The 21,164-nt window shown below is 46.9% G+C and overlaps 1 protein-coding gene across 8 annotated transcripts in view; it reads left to right on the top strand.

Moving 5' to 3' along the window:
* Window positions 1-21,164, top strand: part of TSC1 (TSC complex subunit 1) — a 50,912-nt gene that overhangs the window by 18,288 nt on the left and 11,460 nt on the right. For 4 of the 8 annotated variants that reach the window (XM_064580131.1, XM_064580130.1, XM_045883431.2 and 1 more), the window contains 14 exons: window positions 602-705; window positions 1,794-1,946; window positions 3,864-4,008; window positions 5,511-5,665; window positions 6,040-6,113; window positions 13,298-13,473; window positions 14,384-14,499; window positions 14,808-14,919; window positions 15,223-15,344; window positions 17,172-17,241; window positions 17,711-17,815; window positions 18,075-18,633; window positions 19,632-19,675; window positions 20,288-20,454. In XM_064580131.1, coding sequence (XP_064436201.1) covers window positions 602-705; window positions 1,794-1,946; window positions 3,864-4,008; window positions 5,511-5,665; window positions 6,040-6,113; window positions 13,298-13,473; window positions 14,384-14,499; window positions 14,808-14,919; window positions 15,223-15,344; window positions 17,172-17,241; window positions 17,711-17,815; window positions 18,075-18,633; window positions 19,632-19,675; window positions 20,288-20,454 — 2,102 coding nt within the window. Of the gene's footprint in view, window positions 1-601; window positions 706-1,793; window positions 1,947-2,568; window positions 2,669-3,863; window positions 4,009-5,510; window positions 5,666-6,039; window positions 6,114-13,297; window positions 13,474-14,383; window positions 14,500-14,807; window positions 14,920-15,222; window positions 15,345-17,171; window positions 17,242-17,710; window positions 17,816-18,074; window positions 18,634-19,631; window positions 19,676-20,287; window positions 20,455-21,164 lie in introns of those variants that run through there. The other 4 variants (XM_045883434.2, XM_054509476.2, XM_045883433.2 and 1 more) reach the window with 4 other exon arrangements.

Here is a 21,164-nt window from a genome sequence, read left to right as displayed (position 1 = left end):
CCCAAGTATCCTTCAGTAGGTGACTGGTTCACTGAGTCGTGTAGAGCCGAGCAGTGGGGCTCCAGGTCAGTGAGGAGACTGAAGTAGGTCAGAGGTGCCAACATGGGAGGGTGTCTGCAACACACTGTTAAGTGGAAGAAAACACATACACAGGCTGCGTGTACGTGGGTGTGGGGGCTTTGTGTTCGCGTGCGCACATGTGTGGTTATCCAAGTAGGAAAAGGTTTGAAAGGACGTGTACCAAACTCAAGGATGCTTGTCTCTGAAGAGTGGGTTGAGAGAGGCTGGTAGTGAGGAGGACTTTCATTTTATGTTCTTTCACATCATCTGAGTTGTTATCAGTGGACATGGTTACAATTTTATAACCAAAGAAAGCAATAAAAAAAGGAGATAGCATTTCTATGCTTTTATGGATATTTAGGCAGGTTAATTTGGTATTATCCTATTGTTAAACCTAAATAGATCGAAGGGTAGAAATAGAATGCTTCACGTAACTTTGGGGAGCATATAAAGAAATACTTTCTGGATTTTATGACCAGCAGCCATTTGAGGTAAGTTTAGAATATTAAAGGAAATAATTATTTCCCTTTCCTTTGTTCAGACCGTGGTCCGATGCTCGTAAACACCTTGGTGGACTATTACCTGGAAACCAATTCTCAGCCGGTATTGCACATCCTGACTACCTTGCAAGAGCCGCACGACAAGGTAACTGCTGGAACGTAGTGCTGGGCCGTTCAGTCTGGCCCCGACCGGTGTGGCGGCCTCTGTGCACACCCCGTGCAGTGTGTCCAGAGCGTGCTCCTTCATCTTCTCCGTGCCGCAGATGATCCTGTTCCCAGATTGCAACCACATGGAAAAAGAATTTGCGGAACCCATGTGTCCTGCAAAGTTTACAAAATAAAACATATTCCAGAGGTTTTTTTAAGCTTTCCCTGTTCCAAGAAATCCTATAATTCCAGTGCTGTCATTGTACAGTAACAGTTTGACCTGTAAGGTGCCCATCTTTAAATCCATGCTTTGAATAGGATTTTGGACTTAATCAATGTGGGAAAATCTATGGGTCCAGACAGCTATGGGGCTAATTGCTGAGTCCTGTTGCCCAGCACCAGGCACTTGGAGGGCTCCTTAGTGTCTTATTTTTGTTGGTGGTAAATAGTTCACAAAGCACTGTAGTTGCATACTTTGGTTAAGTGTTGAGTTTCTAAATGCTAGTGGCTTCACTAAGATTTGAAGGCCTTGCCGTTGTGTGCCTTTTCCAGTATATCTTGTTCTGTTGTTTTTCTGGGCTGAATTTTAACTTCTAGATTACCCAATTTATATTTGGGGCCAAACCATGTAGACTGGGCTATGGTAGCAATAAGCAGCTGCTACCCTCACAGCTTCAACAACCTGCCACAGGCTCAGGACCAGCAGTTTTTGGAAAAAGTGGCTTATTTGTACATAACAAGAGGGTCCATGAGGGAGTCTGCCCCTCACCCTCCCGGCCTGCACCTGTGTATCATGGGATCCTTTTTCAGGACTTGCCAGCTGGCTGCCTTCTCTCAGGCCAAATGCAGTGGTGTTTTGTGTGCCATTGTGGTTTTTAAAGCTCTTTCGTTTGATCTCTTCACCTGGATGGCCCTTGCTTCCCGTCCGTGGAGACTCGAGGAGCAGGCATACGTCCTCGTTGCCTCTGTTTATGTCATCTGCTACGTTCTCAGGAGAATTTCCCTTGTTTCCCTTGATTTCCTCCCCCCTCCCCCCTCCCCCCAGCCTTACTGAGACCTATTTCCCCTGTTCTTTTACGTGTTTAGCACCTCTTGGACAAAATGAATGACTGTATGGGCAGAGCCGCCTCTCGGCTGCCCGCGCTGTCGCTGCTGGGGCACGTCATCAGACTGCAGCCGCCTTGGAAGCACAAACTCTCTCAAGCACCTCTTTTGCCTTCTTTACTCAAATGTCTCAAGGTACGATGTTTGCAAGGGTTTGAATGAAATGCCTTTGTGAATATTATTTCTGAAATTCTGGGTGACTTTAAAGCAAGCAAGCTAGATTTGAACTCTGAGAGTTCAGAAACTTTTAGTGTTTGGCTTTCCTCGAATGTCATGTCGTCCACAGTTGGTACTTAGTAAATTCTCAGTACATCCCCGTGACCGGCAAGTGGCTTTCGTCCAAGCAAATAAGGTTCAACATGACATTATTCCCACCCTCATGGACTTCATCATTGTCCAATCTTCCCTCCATTAAAACATCTGGTTTCTCTTTGAGGGAAGCCCAGATTCTCTTTTAGCTAGGAGAAAAATGGCTAACAGCTCTTTTTAACCATTCAGGACCACGTTCTTGTTGCAGCCATAATTAAGGTTTTGTTGATACAGGGCCTCCTGAATCGCATTCTGCCTTTTGCACTCTAAATTTAGTGTATTTTTCTACACAGTGAGTCAAAACCTAAGTAGAACTTTGTGGTTTTAGTTTTCACAGTGGTTTGCTGAAATACTCCAGGCTATTTGCTTAATCTGTTTTAATTCCTGGACTTGTTTCCCATCTATAAAATAAAAAATGTGGTTAATATTAACTGCCTGTACCTCACAGAGACGTGAAAATATCCAGTAGCGTTTGTCCCAGGATGGCAGTACCTCTGGATCATCTGATACAGCACCCTGCAAATTGATTTTTGTCTCTGCCAGCAAGGGTAACTGTTTCATTACCCCTAGAGGTGGGAGTCACGTTGGTAGGGTGTCATAAAAACATGCATTTAATGTTGAGAAAAAACAGGAACGATTGGTACAACTTACATTTTTTTAAGTGAATGGATTGGAGAGAATATAACTCAATCTTGAGGCCACAAAATTCAGTTCAGATTGTAGAACACTTCACTTTTCCAAAAGGGTAAGCTTTGGCAGTTACTCATGGACTGCTACCCAGGCCATTGGTTAGAATAGGACCATAAGCAAAATTAGGGTTAGTCGTTGTTACTGGAACTGGTTGTGTGTTCTTGATTCTCCTACCAATATTTTACGTTCTTCTTACTAGATAGATGTCGGCCGTGACAAAAGGCTTAGTGCTTAACATAAAAACTAAATCTATTTAAGGCTTTATTTCCAGACTCGTGGATTTCCTTTTTTTAACAGTAATAAGGAGTGTCTTAGCCTGCGTGGTAGTCTTTTGATTAATATCTTGGTTCTTAAATCTGAATTCCAGTTACTTGGCAAACATTCATGATTTAATTATGGGTCAGGTGAGCTGCTGTAGCTGTCCTGAGTTGATTCATTATCCATTGGGTATTAAGTATCTTCAATTAGCCTGAAGTTGTATGACTTGATATTTAAGCTATAGACGTGATCAGAGGTCACCATATCTTCTTTTATTTGCTGATCTATAAATGCTGCTACAAAGGTGAACAGTTAGGGAGATTTGTTAGCACTATGCTAATTTCCTCTTAAATTACACTTCTGTTGTAATCCTTTAAAAAATACTGAATTACTTGACATTACTTGTGTAGTGTTTTTTAAATTGATTAACAAAAAGTAAATATTTGAGGATTTGGTTGAATGAACAGAAACTGTCATGTTCCTGTGTTCTGTTAAAGGCATCTCGTCACACTTCTGGGCCAAGTGCCATAGGCAGAGCGTCCCCAGGTCAGGTTGAAGTTTGTCTCCCAGATAGGTTTGTCTGGGGGCAGCAGAAGTGGTCTTTGCAGATTCATTATGGTCAAGTCTGACCAGTGTTGTTCCCCCCAAACCTGAGGGTGAGGAACCTGAGTCGATGAGGGGACCTCTACTTTCTGATCCCTGTAGAATTTAGAGCGGCCTCTTGCTGTGCTGGTAGTGCTGATTCTAGGGCTGTGCCTCACACATGTTCTTCCTGCTCGACCTTTCCTTCCGCAGATGGATACGGATGTTGTCGTCCTCACAACAGGTGTCTTAGTGTTGATAACCATGCTACCAATGATTCCACAGTCGGGGAAGCAGCACCTTCATGATTTCTTTGATATTTTTGGCCGTCTTTCATCGTGGTGCCTGAAGAAGCCAGGTAAAGATGTCTTTACATACCTGTCATTCCCTACCAGGTGAATGCTTTCGTTAGCGATTGACAGGTTGTGAGCTGTAAAGGAAAGACGTGTAGACTTTCGTAGCTGGAATGGGTGGGTGTCACCAGCCGGTTGCAGAGGGCCTTGGGTGTACTCACTGTAGGCATGACTATTAGATGCCTTCCTCATTCTGTCGGCTTAAGAGGATTAGTTTTCAGAGAAACTGGTAGGATGTAAAACTTCCTAATTGTCAGTAAACTTCAGTCTATCAAAATACCTTCAATCCGTGTTGTAGCAATACAGGACTAGGCTTGGGGCACCTTTTTGTCTTACTTTGCTGGTCTGTTGTGACAGAACACAAACCTCTGGTTCTGAGAACCTGTCTTTTGTATGTGGAGGAGGAGGGAAAATGCAGCGGGTTCTAATTAGTGTCGTTGTTTTAAATGTGGTGGGGTTTTTCCCCATACTGGCAGGGAGTCCAGCTCTATGAAAATGATTTCAAAGCTATAAGCACGTGATACTTGGAATCTTTTGGTAAGGCCGGCATGAGCCATTCATGTTGAAAAGATGAAGTGTGTAAGCCATGTCACACCAGATCCTGTAGCTTCCTGTACAGGATTAATAACAAGTGCAAGATCCATGTGATGCTGGTTATTTAGTAGGCTCTTCTGGGGAGGAAAGTAGTGGTCTGTCCATTATTATGGAGGAGCTGTACGGATCCTGTGGACTTAGGGTTTTCCATGGGGTCTGGGTGAGGCTCGATGAACAAAGTGTTCAGTTTCTCCCACTCTCAGCTTCTTAAGCTAGTTTCTAGATAATAGTTTTTTCACTCTTTAGTTACAAATCTGCATCACTAAGACTACACGCTGATCTCAAAAGGATCTCTCACATTTGTTCTGCAAATATTTGAATGTCTGCTCTGCACCAAGCACTGTGCAAGGCACTAAGGGTACAGAGGTGAGTAAGACGGTGCAGTAAGAGTGTTCAAGAAACTCAAGAAATTCATGCCAAATAGGACAGTGGAGAAGTATCATTACAAATTTTTGGGGGGCACCTGGCTGGCTCAGTTGGTAGAGCATGCAGCTCTTGACCTCAGGGTCGTGAGTTGGATCCCCATGTGTGGCGTAGAGTTTACTTAAAATTAAAATAATAATCATGAAAAACAACAAGAACAGATTTTAGGGAGAGTGATTATCGTGAGAAAGTTAGGTCAGTATTGTGAGAGTGTCGAGTGAAGACAGGAGAGTAGCATTGGATCTGTAGGGGCTTTTATGGGTCATTCTAAGTAGATTGGAGTTTATCCCAAGGCCGTAGGGAGCCACTGATGGATTTTAAATAGGGGTGTTTTGTGTGTTAAGATTTGCATTTTAGAAAAATACTTGCTATCTGGAGTGAGGTGGGAGCAGTCGACCGCAGGTCATGCTGGTGGCCATGTGCTCACGTTTGCTTTGCACAAGTCATCTTGTGTCTGGCTGAGTCTCCTGTCCATGATTTCCTGTTTTAGGCCACGTGACAGAAATCTATCTTGTCCATCTCCATGCCAGTGTTTATGCTCTCTTTCATCGCCTCTACGGAATGTACCCTTGCAACTTTGTCTCCTTTCTACGCTCTCACTACAGTATGAAGGAGAACTTGGACACTTTTGAAGAAGTGGTCAGGGTGAGTGAAGACGGCTCATTTGAGAGCCTGCATACTGTGCCCACAGGCTGTGGTTGGGACCCGTGTATTCAGAGGGAGACAGATTTTGAAAAGCAGTTCAGCTCTCCCCATAGCCCCAGCCCTAGGCAGCCCCTGATCTCCTTTCTGCCTTTGTAGACTTGCCTCTCCTGGTGAGCGTTTCACAGACCTGGGATCATACAGTATGTGGTCTTTGGGGACTGATTTCTTTCACTTGGTGGAATGTTTCAGGGGTCATCCATGCTGTGTAGCAGATGTCAGGACTCCATTCCTTTTTATTATCAAGTAATATTCCATTGTGGGCAGATACCATAGAAATTAAGCCTTTTGTAATTTGTCAACCCGAACTCTTCTAGCCAATGATGGAGCACGTGCGAATTCACCCGGAATTAGTGACTGGATCCAAGGACCACGAACTGGACCCTCGAAGGTATAGAAATGAAGCTAGCGACTCAGAATTTTACAGCATCTCTTGACAGATTCATGTGCTGTAGGCGACGTCCCTCCTGGGGTATTATTTGGGAATACAGGTTCTTCTACTTATAGAATCACTCTGTTTCGAAGGACTCGTACAGCTAGAACTTGGTTCGAGTCTGAAACATACTCCTCACAGACAGAGAATTAACCATTCCTCCAGGGGAGCGGAGGCGTTTGCCATGTAGACACCGGCCCCGCAGAGCCCCAGGAAGGCGTCCAGCTCGGGGGTACCGGTGATCGGGGGTACCGGTGATCGCACGAGGCAGGCTGAGCAGGACGTAGTTGAAAACAAGTGGGTTGTGGGAAGTGTGGGTGTCGAGTGGGGAGCCTCCCCCTGCAGGTAGCCAGGCAATGGCCGGCCGGCCTCCAGGGGACCCTGAGTAGTCTCTAGGTTTATTCTCTGGAGGAAGTGCACCTGCCAGGCTTCCTATTCGAGGATGCCAGGTGTGGGGCGGGTGGAGCTAAGAAGGGAATGAAGTTCTCTGCATGGAGCTGGGAGAAGCTCAGCTCCCTCCTCCACCTTCCCTGGCTGGCAGCTAGGCCAATGCTCCCCCTGGCTGAGGATTGAACCCTTTTTGGGGAAACCTGTCCACAGATAACTGACATTTAGGGATCTCCCACTGAAAAAGCTGGTTCATGCCTGATCTCACCTGACAAGCCCTCGCTCTGTCATGCAGAGCCTCAGTTGGCTCAAAACACCTTCGTGTGAGAGAGATGGTATGTGGAGAGGTATACGAATTATGCCTGTAAAGCGTAATAACATCACACGAGTACCTGGGCACACAGCCGCCGTCCACCTTCTCAGCTGGAACGTTGCTACACATCTTTCTCCCTGTTCCTGTCCCACTTCAGAGAAACTCCCGTTCTTGCTTTTATGTTAATCGTTCTTTCTTTTTTGTAGAGTTTTACCACGTGTATTGTTGTGCTTTGGAAAGCTAACTGGGAAGCCAAGCCAGGCTAAGGAAAGGGCAGTCCTATCACTATTAGATGAAGGTCCTCAGGAGGCGAGGGGAAGAGCCCAGTGTTGCCGTCTTCGTCCGGCTTCCCTTCATTGAGAGTTTACAGGAGCCCCAGGGGTGGGGGGATGTCAGTGGGCAAGGTCATTCACGAGTAAGACCTGAGACACAGAATGCTCACCCTAGTCAGAGCATCTCACAGGGCCTGTAGCGAGACTGGCTTCTGGATGTGCTGCCGAAATGTGGCAGAGGACAAAGACTGCTCGTTTGCTGCTTCTCAGCTCATGGTGGCCCACTTCTAGGAGCAGGTCAGAGCAGCGTCCATCTGTGGGGCTGATCCAGGCAGAGAAGGGAGAGTGGGGCCTTCATCAGTGCTTACTCAGGACAGACTAAGTACAGACAACCTATCTGGGCTGGGGTCACCTGCACACTGCATCCCTCCGTTAAGAAGATAGTGCGGTGGCAGCGGGGACGAGGGTGACAGCCTGCCACATGCCTGTCTCTTGGCCTGCCTGTCGGATCCGTGCCTCGTGCATGGCGGTCCTCTGCGTCTCTCCTGTGCAGGACCTCCATTCCCTGTGTCTCCTGTCTCTTTTCTGGGTTTGCTCTTGTTTTTGTGGAGTGTTCCCTCTAGTAGCTCTCAGAAAGGAAGTACCCTCTAGTGGCTGGGTACAGACTTCTGGTCCACCTCAATTCTGCAGCCTGAAGACATTGTGCCATCGCATCTTGCTGCCAGTGTTGCTGTTGAAATCCAAAGCTCTTCTCATATCTCATATCTGTGTTTGCCCTGTTTTCCTCTGCGGGAGCCCGTAGAGCCCTCTCTTCGTTCTCCTCATACTCCGACATTGCCTAGTCAGAATCTGTTCTCCTTTAATCTGGAAACTCTTATCTTCAAAGACTCTAGGAAATTTTCTTTATCTCGTGTTTGATTTCCTTCCTTCCATTGTGTCTGTGTGTCTTTCTGGAACTGCTGGTATGTAGATTGGGGCCTCCTAGAGTGTCCTCTGCTTTTCTTTGCTCTCCTGTTTTTTCTCTCTACTCTTTTGTTTTTTTCTGAAGGTCTCCTCATCTTTAGTTTTTAATCCTGTTGTAAGTTTCCCTCCTAGTGCCATGTTCTTAGCATCTAAGAGTTTTTTATAAGTCTCTGAATGCTCCTCTTCATAGTAGCTTGTTTGGGGTTTCAAGGGTGCAACCTCTCACATCCTCGAGAATGCTGAGAGCCGTTTGTTCCCCATGTAATCCGTGGACTGCTGTTCTTTTGAAGTCTTCGAGGCTTTCTGCAAAGATCTGATAATCTGCTTGTGTCTGGGTAGGGAGACCAAAAGTTCTCTTCACAGGGGTGGGACTTGTCACCTCTGAGCTTCCCGTGTGTGTGTGTGTGTGTGTGGCGTGCACATGGGTCTGAGCGTCTGTTGGAGATCCTGATGTCAGTATCGTGTTCCTCCTGAGCTGGTCAAGTTTTTGTAGAGAAGGGTCTTCTAATCGCTAGTCTGGGGAGGGTCTGGCTGCTGCTGGAGGGAAGAGGCTAGTGGTGAAAGAGGTTAGTGGTCTTGGCATTCAAAATGTACATGCTCACTTAAATCCCTTGTTTGAATGGTACTCATGTCCTCAACTATTTCTGGAGTAGCTCAGTCCCAAAAATCTGTTTTACTCTTTCCAGAGAATAGCCCAGATTTCTGCTGCCTGGGAGCCTAGAGTTGGGGAGGAGACCTTGGGACTCCGACCCTCAGATAGTTTTCACCCTGTCTTCCCCATGCTAGCTGTCCTCATCTACCTGTCGCTCATCTCCAATTCCAGAAGTACTTGAGGTGTAAAAATTCTTCAGCTTTTTAAGGATTCTACAGTATAAGTCAGGTTGACTTTTAGCTTTGAAACAGTGGGAGCTTAGGATTCTGCTTTCTTGGACTTGCTAGTAGGTTGCCTCTGGCCTGGCTGCTTTCTAGTTTCAGGAGCCTGTAGTGCTGATCTGTCTTCCCCCATTCTTCTCCTTCTCATAGGTTTATATTTAAAAACAAACGAATCCATACTGTAGATTTGGTGGGTTTGGGAAGTTATACAATTGGATGCATATGTTCAGTGTGAGACTAACTTGGAAGTCTCCCAGGCCAGCTTAGAGAGCCTCGCTTCCCATGGGTAGGCAGGGGTCATCTGGCTTTTGAAGAAAGCTCTAACACAAAAGACAAGAGACCCAACATAGGGGCACCTGGGTGGCTCAGTCAGTTAAGTGTCTGCCTTCGCCTCAGATCATGATCCCAGGGTCCTGGGATCGAGCCCCACGTTGGGCTCCCTGTCAGCGGAGAGTCTGCTTCTCCCTCTGTCCCCCGCCCCACTTGTGTGCTTGCTCTCTCTCCCTCAAATAAATAAATAAAAGCTTTTTAAAAAAAAAAGGGGGGGGGCGCCTGGGTGGCTCAGTTGTTAAGCGTCTGCCTTCGGCTCAGGTCATGATCCCAGGGTCCTGGGATCGAGCCCCGCATCGGGCTGCCTGCTCGGCGGGAAGCCTGCTTCTCCCTCTCCCATTCCCCCTGCTTGTGTTCCCTCTCTCACTGTGTCTTTCTCTCTGTCAAATAAATAAATAAAAATCCTTAAAAAAAAAAAAAAAGACCAACATAAAGAGAAAATGGAGTTAGAAAGAAACTGATAATACAGAGAGAGGAGGAAAGCGTATGTAGTAGCCACTGAGATGGGGCATTTGAGCACATGTAGAGGTCACAGTGCCATGGGGGGAACATTCAGAGACAAAGAACCCTTGAAAATGAAAAGTGAGAGCTGAAGTCAAGACTTCAGCAAAAGAACTGGAAGATAAAGTTAAGACTATCTCAGAAAGCAGGATCAAAAGATAGAGATGAGTATTCTGAGCAGAGAGATAAGAAACTTAAAATACAGGAAGTCCAACATCCAAGAAAAAAGAGCTTTAGAAAGAGGGGAGAAAACTTTCTTGGGGGAAGAAATTATAAAAGACATAATAGAAGAAAATCTCCAATATAAGCGTGAAAAATACAAAGAAATATAATAATGGGAGGATCGAAGGACACGTGTTTCCAGATTGAAGGGTCTCACCTGGCGCCCAGCTTCTGTCAGTGAGAGAATGCTACCGAGTCTCAGTGTGGTGAATCTCAAACACCAGGGATAAACCTTTCAGAGAGAGAAGACCAAAATGCTTAGTAAGGATCAAGTCAGAAAGGTATTAGCTTCTGAAACTAATTGAGACAGAAAGGTCTTCAACATAGAATTCTAGACCCAGCCAAACTGCCTGTCAAGTGTGACAGTTTTAAATATGTAAGGACTCACATTTACCTCCCATGGACCCCTGCTCAGCTAACTACTGGGGCATGTGTTCCATCAAAATGAGAGTAGAATCTGGTGAGACAGAGTCCAGGAAACAGGGGGATCTGACTTAGGATCATGGTCATGGGAAGTCTTCAGGTAACACTGCACAGCAGGGCGCCTGGGTGGCTCAGTTGGTTAAGCGACTGCCTTCGGCTCAGGTCATGATCCTGGAGTCCCTGGATCGAGTCCTGCGTCAGGCTCCCTGCTCTGCAGGGAGTCTGCTCCTCCCTCTGACCCTCCCCCCTCTCATATGCTCTCTGTCTCTCTCATTCTCTCTGTCTCAAATAAATAAATAAAATCTTAAAAAAAAAAAAAAAAAAACAACACTGCACAGCAGCCCTCAGAACAAACCAGTCTGGCCAGAAGTGGGAGAGAGAAGGGAGCTAGTGGGGGGGGGGGGGCGATAATTCCAGTAGCTTATTTGCATATCGTTATGTAAAAATTATACCAGGCATTGTTTCAGAGCTGTTAGGGTAAGTTTAGGAAGAATTAGAAACACAGAGGACTGAGGAAAAGAAACGAAAGTCCAAACTCCACGACAAACTAAATCTAACAGAAAAGGAAATCTTGTAGTATACTCTGGCTCAGTCATGCATAGTATTTACATACTCCTAATAATCATTGAAAACTGATTCTGAAGAAAATGAAACTATGATACACGTCTGTCGAGAGCATCAGGGAGGAGGGAGAAGGATATACGGAAGTGGCCTGCATCCTCACCGACTGTAATAGAAGTCAGTAGATGATGGGTACAATCTGTGTATCTGGAAATTCAGAGCGTAGAGAGTATTCTTTAAAAATATGCAGGCAGGGTACCAGTTCAGCCAATAGATCGGAAGCAGCTGCCAAAGTGGTTGAGGGGAATGGCATGGGAGGGACCTTTTAATTGACTTTTTAAACTACCATATTTCATTAAATGCAAGATGCCATGGAGTACTTCTATTTTATGTTCGTCTGAGAAAAAAAAATACCACAAAAACTAACACACACCTGATTAGATATGACTTCCCAGTTTCAGAGACATTAAATGGGAAAAGTCCTTTTAAGAATCAAATGAATAGCGTAAAAATGCATATAAGTCAGAAATTTAATGTATTTCTACTGTATTGTGAGTTTCACTTTATTCTCTAAAAGCAATGCTCCTGTGTGTACATAAGCATCCTGAGCCTTGCTCTCACTTTATCCCTTGCCAGTCGTGCCGAGAATAGTTGGGGAGGCTACCGCCCTTAACACACAGGTACCCCGGGCAGTGAGCACCCACGCAGACCGGAGGTGCGGTGCTGATGTCGAAAGGCTTTTTCCCTTAGGAATGCTGCCCATGCTCTGAGGACTCTCTTGTTCTCTATTTGATATCACATTTTCAGTATCTCAGATTGAATGATGAGTTTTTTTTTTTTTTTTTTGTTTTTTTTAAAGATTTTATTTATTTGTTTGAGAGAGAGAAGGAGAGACAGAGAGCATGAGAGGGAGGAAGGTCAGAGGGAGAAGCAGACGCCCTGCCGAGCAGGGAGCCCGATGCAGGACTCGATCCCGGGACTCCAGGATCATGACCTGAGCCGAAGGCAGTCGCCTAACCAACTGAGCCACCCAGGCGCCCCTGAATGATGAGTTTTCTAGAACAGTTGTGTAGGAGTAGATGTTTTGTTGGGGTAAACCCATGGCTTGCCCTTAGTGCCGGGCTGTTTTTCTATGAAATTTGGAACACGAAGATGAGAGTCTTGCTGGATTCCTACTTACTTAGAAACCTGGATAGCGAAATTATGTTGTCTAAAAGTTTATACTTGAGCAGGTGCACACTGTATTAATTACTAGGGCTTTGTAGAACATTTGGCAAATACTAGAAAGGAAAAGAACATCACCCATAACTTCAGTTCTTTTAATTTGAACCCTCAGTGTCATCGTCTCTCTCTCTGGGCATATCTGTGAGTAGTTTCGAATCCTTTATTCATTGAAGCTCATACCCTGACCATCTTAACATCACTGAATCTTTGAAAACATTTTTAAAATCAGCTTAGGAAGGTACAGTTGACATACAATAAGATTCATCAGTTTTGTTGAGTTTTGACAAAAGTCACACTCATGATAAAGAATGTATCATTGCCCACAAGGTTCCTCTCTATCCTTTGTGGTCAGTCTCCTTCCTGACACTTGGCAACCAGTGACCTGCTGAGAGCATGCTTTTTCATGATGGTGTAACAATTTTTCTTCTATAGAATATATCCCTTTGGTGTGACTTTGGGTTATTTCTTTTTTCTGTGACAAGCTGTGCTGAGCATTGTTGTCTGTCTTGACAAGTATGTCGATTTCCACAGGCTAAATCTTAGAAGTGGAACTGTGGATCATATGACAGGAATCCTTGGCTGATTTAAAAAATGTCCTCGTGGGCTTTCTCTAGGTTTGAGTCTTTCTGTGCCGTATTTCCGGTCTGGAGATGGATCAGAAGCCCCTAGGCTCTGATAGGAGACTGTAAATCCACCTCAGCTACCCGGCATTTTCCAGGTCTCCCTGTTCTTTGATTACCTTTGTTCTGAGGGAGAAGTCCCCCTGGTGACTGCTTGGTGTAGTTTGTGCTCTTTTGAGGCTATGCCCAGTCGTTTGTTGATGACGTTTTTGTTTCAGGTTAGTTTCTGATAACCTGATGTGACCATTTTAGATAGGGAAGGTAGAGGTTTCTAAAATGAATGGCTAGTTCTTAATATACCCGTACTGTTTAATACTTGGGCTGGCGGGGTTCTGCCTTGTCCTTCGCTAATCCTAGTTCCATGCCTGGCCTTGCGTTCGCATTCTTAAGGGTTTGGTTGTTTGAGTAAATGGATTCCAACTTGCCTTTCTTAATTATCGTTGCCTCTTCCAGGTGGAAGAGATTAGAAACACATGATGTTGTAATAGAGTGTGCCAAAATCTCTCTGGACCCCGCAGAAGCCTCGTACGAAGACGGCGACTCCGTGTCCCCGCAGGTGTCCGCGCGCTTTCCGCATCGTGCGGCCGATGTGGCCGCCAGCCCTTATGTCGACACGCAGAATAGCTGTGGTAAGAGTGACCTCAGCACTTACCTGCTTCCCAGCTTCGTCTCTGGAAAGCATGGCTCATTTATGTCATCTTTATTTTCTTTTCCTGGGATAAGACTCACTGTTGCTCCTAGGAACTGTTTGCCAAATGTTGGAAATTAGAATTTGCCTCCAGTTTCTCCTGATTAACTCCTCTTTCAAGTTTAATTCAGAGCCCTGCATCTTTGGTCTCCTACCTGACAGTATGCCAGCGGACTTGGGGGTGGGTTTTTAACACAGAAAAAGGAATATGGACTTGAGGATTTGACTTCCCAGCAGCACCCCATCAGAGAGTCTTTCTGTGTTTCAGGTGCTTGCACCGGGGCCCCTGGCCTTAGCACTCACTGACACAGTTTGAGTCTTGACAATTTAGAATTGGTTTCTAGAAAAGGCGGGCTTATCTGTAGATAGTACCCGTTAAAGGTGTCATCCAGGTGGTGCTTTTTCAAGTTATTCTGAAGCTTAACTTGACATCAAACCTTACTGAACTTGGGGAGCCCGGGTGGCTCAGTCAGTTGAGTGTCTGACTTGATTTTGGCTCAGGTCGTGATCTCACGGTCCTGGGATTGAGCCATGAGTTGGGTTCCACATTCAGCGGGGAGTCTGCTTGAGATGCTTTCCCTCTTCCTCTCCCTCCCCCTGCCCCTCCCCCCCAAAATAAATAAATAAAATCTTAAAAACAAAACAAAAAAACAACCTTACTGAACTATTTCCAAAGAGCATTTAAAGAGCCATTCAAATGTTACTGTGTCCCTGGGATGTCAAGGGTTCCCTGACATCGATAATTCGATAATATGAACATTATCGAATGGTTTAGAGGGCCACAATTTTTTTTTTCCAGAATAATCTAAAATCACACACTAATCTCACGTGCTCTTTCCCTTTCATTTTAGGGAGTGCTACCTCGACCCCTTACTCCAGCTCTTGGCTGATGTTGTTAAACATGCCCGGGCAGCCACCTCAGACTCTGAGTCCCCCATCGACACGGCTGTTGACTGAGCCGCCGCAAGTATGGTGTTAAAGAGCGTGCCTGCTTACTTCTCTGGTTGCTGGTGAAGCTGTTTGGGTTGGGATTTAGCATACGGTTGGGAAAATTTTACACTGCTCATTTTAGGAGTTATTTTTAAGGATACATGGTATTAGGAAAGTTAGTTACTATTGCCACTTGGGTTTCTCTTGGAGTCTAGATTTACAAAATGCATCTTGATTCATAATAAAGTTTTAATGTGATACCTTTTTCCATTTGGCCATGAATATAAGCCTTGGGATGATTTGATGTTCATTTCTTACTGCTGACATGCCTTATGAACTTCCCAGGCTACTCTTTGGAGCCCATCTATGGCTTGTGGTATGACCACTCCTCCAACCTCTCCTGGAAATGTCCCACCTGATCTGTCACACCCTTACAGTAAAGTCTTTGGTACAACTGGTATGTATGTCTGAGGTGGGATTCGGTTGGTTGGTCTGGGCCCAATGTGTATGATAAGGAACTGTCTCTTAGATCCAACAGTGAGTTTGGGGCTGCTTATAGTAGTGTTTTCGACACTTCATGCAAAACGCTGGGGTTTTTAGAACCTAGAAAGTGAACCACCCCCCCCCCCCCAAAAAAGATGGCTCAAGCTCTCTAGAAAGTTCACTCTAGCAGCTTTCTTCATTGTCCCACGCAGGCTGAAAAAATTCAGAGTTTTTTAATAGGCTTGGTGATGGTGTATATGTTGTCCTTGCCTGTGAGCAGGTGGAAAAGGAACTCCTCTGGGAACCCCAGCAACATCTCCTCCTCCCGCCCCGCTCTGCCACTCGGACGACTACGTGCACATTGCCCTCCGGCAGGCCACAGCCACACCCCCCAAGAAGGTATGTACAGGCGTGTCCGCGCTCCCTGTGCCCCAGCACAGTGACCCGCGTGTGGCCTCACTTTGGGAAGGAAGCTTGTTATGTCAGATGGAATTTGGATCTGAGATGTGATGGGTTTGGAGCAGGGCAACTGATAATAGATAGACTAGCCAGCAGCTCTCAGAGTGTTACCTGCTTACCCCTGGGGCTCAAGCCTTTTTGGGGACCCAGGAACTCAACCGCTTTCGTAGTAATACTAACCTGCTCTTTCCCCTCTTGACCTGGCGTTTGCACTTGTGGTGCAGAGCAATGTGGGGGAGAAGGGGTGGCCCCCAGCGCAAATCAGGGCTGGCACCAAATTGCCCGGTGCACATCGCCTTCTTCCTTGACGTGTGTCTTCAGTTTAAAAGAACGAAAGATAAAAAGCCCAAAACTCCGGTACCTTAAGAGTGTTCCGTGGAAAGCAGTAAAAATGATTCATTTTATTCTATCGCGACCCTTGAGAACATACATGCTTAATATTCTTTGAGCTGAAATAGGGGATCCATCACAAACCTTTGTGCCGCAACTTGAGTTGATTGCTAGACCAGCTGCATTTTTCGGGGGAGTGCCAGTTTGATGTGAAGGAACAACTGACTGACAAATGATGCTTATTTAGACCTGGGTATGGGGCAGGCTACTGCTTACATGACCAGCTGTCACTTCAAAACAAACAACGGACAGTCTTTGCTGCTGGTGGTAAAATTCAGGTTTCAGGTGAAATTAGAATATGAAAAACCAATATCTTCGTCACTGTGAGCTTGATAGTGTCCCCGAGACTTTATGAAGAGGTTGAAAAGTCCTGGGGGGCTTGGTGAATAATCGAGTTTTTGATGTCATGTGGTGAATATTTCCACACTGGGAAGCCCTGCCCAACATGGCGAGCCAGGATCTTCTAAATGTCCAGTGTGTGATGTCCCAGAGCCGCCGTAGGTAAAAGGTGCATTCAGAGCACAGGGTACACAAGCGGCCTTGAACACAGCATGAAAGGTGAAATGTCCTGGTTTCAGATTCCACATTGTAACCTCTAAGAAATGACACCTTGTCAAGTTATCAAAGATTAAGTCTTTTTTAAACTACTTGACACTGGGGCTCAGAAGTTCCTTCATATACTTTAGCCAAAATAACATATTGCAACCGACTGAGTGCAGAAGCAGAGCCGAGCATCCAGCGTTCTTCCATTAAGCCAGACACGGAAGAGCTTGCACACATGTAGACCAATTCCACTCTTCTCACTAAATTTGTTTCGTTTCGTTTTGTTTTTAAAGATTTTATTTATTTATTTGAGAGAGAGAATGAGATAGAGCATGAGAGCGGGGAGGGTCAGAGGGAGAAGCAGACTCCCCGCCGAGCAGGGAGCCCGATGCGGGACTTGATCCCAGGACTCCAGGATCATGACCTGAGCCGAAGGCAGTCGCTTAACCAACTGAGCCACCCAGGCGCCCCACTAAATTTGTTTTTATTGTCTTGGGAACTGTAGTTATTTTTCATAAGAATGTATATCATTTATGTTTACGTATAATGGTTTTGTTATTTTTAAGTAAATTGGTAAATATTTTTAAAATGTTTGTTTTGATTTCTAACGTGGTAACTATCAGTAGTTAGAACCACATAAATAAAAGCTCATGGGACTCCTGGTTTTTAAGACTATGAAGGCACCCTGAGACCAAACAGTTTGAGAACCACTGAGCTAAACTTTAAACTCCTTTATAATGTGTTAAAGTTTTAGATTTTTAGGATAGGTCTCTTTTACAAGAGAACACGTACACAATTTTCTGCTTTGTGACGTAAATGGTACTATCTTTTCAGGAAGAGAAAACAGATTCAGCAAAGCCCTGTCTACACAGACAGCCCCATCTCCCGAACGACAGAGGATTAGGTAAAGTCTCTGGGTAACCCTAGCTACCTTGCTTGTCTCCTCTTGGGTTATGTGTGCAAACAAGAAAATTCAGGACCACCACAAAACGATGAAGCCCAGATATAATGAGGCGTAATTAATTCTAAAAACCAACCTAATAATATCAAAAAAAGCTTTTAAGCTATTGCAGTGAAGTACCTGTTACCTGTGCTTTGAGCCGGTCAGACTGTGGTGTTTATCTGATCTCTGAGATGTTAAGAATGGAGGATTTTATTTTTTGTGGGATTATGTTTTTTGGTCCCTTTGCTTAGACTCCTTGTGGTAGCCTCGCTTTCTGGGGTTGCTCCAGGGGAGAGCCGTTTCTAGCCTCCTCCCTTCACTCGGCAGGAAGAATCGTTATGGATGCCATCTACCGCAGGGCGAGCGGTTTCACAGTTGTGGGGGTTACCCGTGTAGTTCTTTGACTTGAATTGTCTTTGTTTCTCTTTAGAAGAGCTACCTGGCAGCAAAGGTTCTGTCACTCTAAGTGACCTTCCAGGGTTTTTAGGGGACCTGGCCTCCGAAGAGGATAGCGTTGAGAAAGCTAAAGAAGAAGGTAGTGTGTGGGATTCTGGGCTTGTACGAGATTGCTACGAGATGGAAAAGCTCTCATTGTGTCCTAAAACCGGAATTTAGGGTCAACACTCCCAGGCTTGCTTGGTTTTTCTCCTCTTGGGGGAAGGAGGTGGGAGTTTTATTCTGGGTCCTGTGCAGGGAAAGGGGGTGGCCCTGGGCAGCACACAGCCCTGCACGGCCTGGCCTTACCCAGATGGCCTGTTTACAGTGGTGTCTCTTGTCTCCCTCCCTCCTCTCAGCGGCGATATCTAAAGAACTCTCCGAGATCACGACGGCCGACACCGAGCCCCTGGTTCCTCGAGGAGGCTTTGACTCTCCCTTCTACCGGGACAGTCTCCCGGGCTGTCCTCGCAAGAACCATTCGGCCACCTCTGGTGCTCAGGGTGCCAGTGTGAACCCTGAGCCTTTAAACTCCTCCCTGGACAAGCTTGGGCCTGACACACCAAAGCAAGCCTTTACTCCCATAGACCCGCCCTGTGGAGGCGCCGACGAAAGCCCTGCTGGGAACAGGGAGCGCCAGACTTCGCTGGAGACCAACATCCTCACTCCCAGCCCTTGTAAAATTCCACCTCAGAGGGGAGTGGGGTATGGAAGTGGGCAGCCTCCCCCTTACGATCATCTTTTTGAGGTGGCATTGCCAAAGACCGCCCATCATTTTGTCAGCAAGAAGACCAAGGAACTGTTAAAGAAAGCAAAAGGAAATGCAGAAGAAGACTATCCGCCCTCGACCTCCCCCGCGGAAGTCCTGGATAGACTGATCCAGCAGGGAGCGGATGCACACAGCAAGGAGCTGAACAAGTAAGGCCCTGCCACGCGTCTCTTCCCTCGGCATTCCCTCAGTGTGAAGTCCGGCAAGTGCAGGGGACTCGTTCTCCACTCAAGGGGGCGGCTGGCTTCCCTCTGTCCTTCCAGTCGTTACCTTTGCACGCATGCGGGGCTGTGCCATGTCTGCGCTGGGCCGCCAGTCCCCGGCGCTGTCCTGCCAGGGCACTCGGGCGCGCTCACCTGTGCCCCGAGAACGTGAGGGTGAGGCTCTGGTACTCAGGGGACCTAGGCGTCTCTGTCCCGGTGTGTCCTTCTCTAGCTACAGGTTTGTTTTTTCTGTTTAGGTAACGTGGCTTATGAGATGGAAAGTAAAGTCAGCGGCGTTTCAGGGCAATCTGGGGGGCCTGCCCACCCTCCACGCCTGCACTTGCACGCAGGCTTGCCTCTGAGAGGCCTGTCTGAGCTGCTGTTCCAGCCCTTCTTCTCCTGCCCTTTTCACCGGTTCTCTAGGAGGGGGGCGAGGGGATCACCAGTTCCTGAGTTTGAATCCTCGGCTCTTGCTCAACAAGGCCTTGGTTTTAATTTTTCTTCAACGTAATAACCTCAGGTGGAATTTGACAGAGATTACTCTCTTTGAATGAGATTTGGTGTAACAGGCTCAGGTATATTACCTACTTCTTCCTTAAGCTTAGCTACGCCCCCATGTATTTTGGTGCAGAGGGTTGAGAATAGCTGGCAGTCTGTTGATCACTCCGTCGCCTTGGTGAGCCGAGCAAAGATCGGCCCCGGCGCGAGCTCTGAGGAAGGGCATCCACCCCCTGAAGACTTGGTCATGCTCGGAGGGGGCGCCGGCCCTCCGTCCCATGCGCGTCGCCTCCTCTAACTCCCCGTGGACCTGGGGATTGAAACTTTCTTACGCCGTTGCTGCTTTTGACTGCAAGGAAGTGATCTGGCCTTGAGGCAACGCACAGTCCAGGGAAGGTTGTGCAGGCAAGCTTGGTAACTTTGTTCCCCCAAACCTTTCTTCCTAGGTTGTCTTTACCCAGCAAGTCTGTCGACTGGACCCACTTTGGAGGTAAAGTTGTTACTTGTGCTCCAGACCAGCCCGTGTGGATTCTGCGTGCTTGTCACCTTTTCTGTCCTCGAAGGAGGCGTGCCCTGTAGGAACAGGTCCCCCCTTTGCTGCTGCTCTAGCCAGAGTCTGCTTGGCCCCTAATATCTCAAATGTTGCAAAGCCAGGATTTTCTACTTTTGAAAAGTGACGTATAGCAGGTGCCCGAGGCTGAAAATGCAGAAAGCACTGACCTCGTGCCAGGCTTTCCTAGAAAAGACCCCACGAGGTCAGTGGCTGGGGCTGTGCCTGGGGGAGGACACAGCATGGGAGGGAAGAGAGGCGCTGTAACTAACTGTGCATATGGTTTGGGTCTGTGGGAAAAGTCCGTGAAGCTCTCGGGAGTCCTCCTATGTTCTAGCCTTTTGTGTTCCTTTAAAGGGGAGCTAGGTAGTCAGTCCTCTTTCCCCTCTCCTGATGCGTGACCGTTGCTGAGACCCAGGTGACCATTTGCAAAAGGAGCGGTGGCTTGTTTCTGAGAGAATTGTGTTTCTTAGGCTGGCTAACCGTGGGAGGGTCTTGACGGAACCATCTGTAAAAGGCATCTCTGCCACCCTCCCTCTGCTTTAAAATCAGGCTCTCCTCCCTCAGATGAGATCCGCACCCTCCGTAACCAGTTGCTTTTACTGCACAACCAGTTACTCTATGAGCGTTTTAAGAGGCAGCAGCATGCTCTCCGGAACAGGCGGCTCCTCCGCAAGGTGATCCGGGCGGCGGCGCTGGAGGAACACAACGCTGCTATGGTGAGCGTCACGGGGGCTGCAGGAGGCTGCGTTTCGGTGTTTGTTGTTTGGGGTCAGCATGATTGTTGGTAAAGAGCGGCCACTGAGCCGGGGCCCAGGTTTTCAGTCCTAGCTCTGCTCCCCGCTGCGGCTCGGGGTGGTCACTTGGTCTCTGCGGGTGACGGGACTGGCCGGGTCTCCGAATGGCCTTGCCGCCCTTGGAAACTGTGGGACAAGTGATTTTTGTGTGTGTTTGTAATTGCCCATGATGATCAGAGTCAGAGGCATTATTTTGTTTCTCCAAATACGAAACCAGCTCTCCTAAAGCTATTTTATGGCAAAAATCTTGTAGCACCGTGGAGAAGCCAGTCAGACCTGGAGGCTGAACCTTGGCTTTGCCGCTTCTCACCTTACAAAAGTGACTTAGCCTCTTGCAGCCTGTTACCCACTCTGTAAAACAGGACTAGTGTAATAGCAGCACCCGCTTTCTAACCATGGTGCCCAAAGAAGTCGCGGGACCACTTGCTCAGCGCCTGGGTAGGCAGCCAGTAAATGTTCCTCATTTTTAGTGACCTGGATGCGTACCGTTTAATATTAGAGGTCTTACGCCAGCGCTGGTGGTTGGGACTTGGGAAGGTGTTGGGAGTAATTGGCGCCTGAGGAGAGTTCTAGCAGCTTACGACCCACGTGCTGCTGTGAAATTGGTAACCCTTGCCCGCCAGTCAGGCTGG

Source organism: Mirounga angustirostris, unplaced genomic scaffold (genome assembly GCF_029215605.1).
Source record: "Mirounga angustirostris isolate CCGP_5_RB_7025 unplaced genomic scaffold, mMirAng1.0.hap1 SCAF_15, whole genome shotgun sequence".
In the NCBI taxonomy this organism is placed as follows: Eukaryota; Metazoa; Chordata; class Mammalia; order Carnivora; family Phocidae; genus Mirounga; species Mirounga angustirostris.
This window is presented reverse-complemented; position numbering and strand designations above follow the sequence as displayed.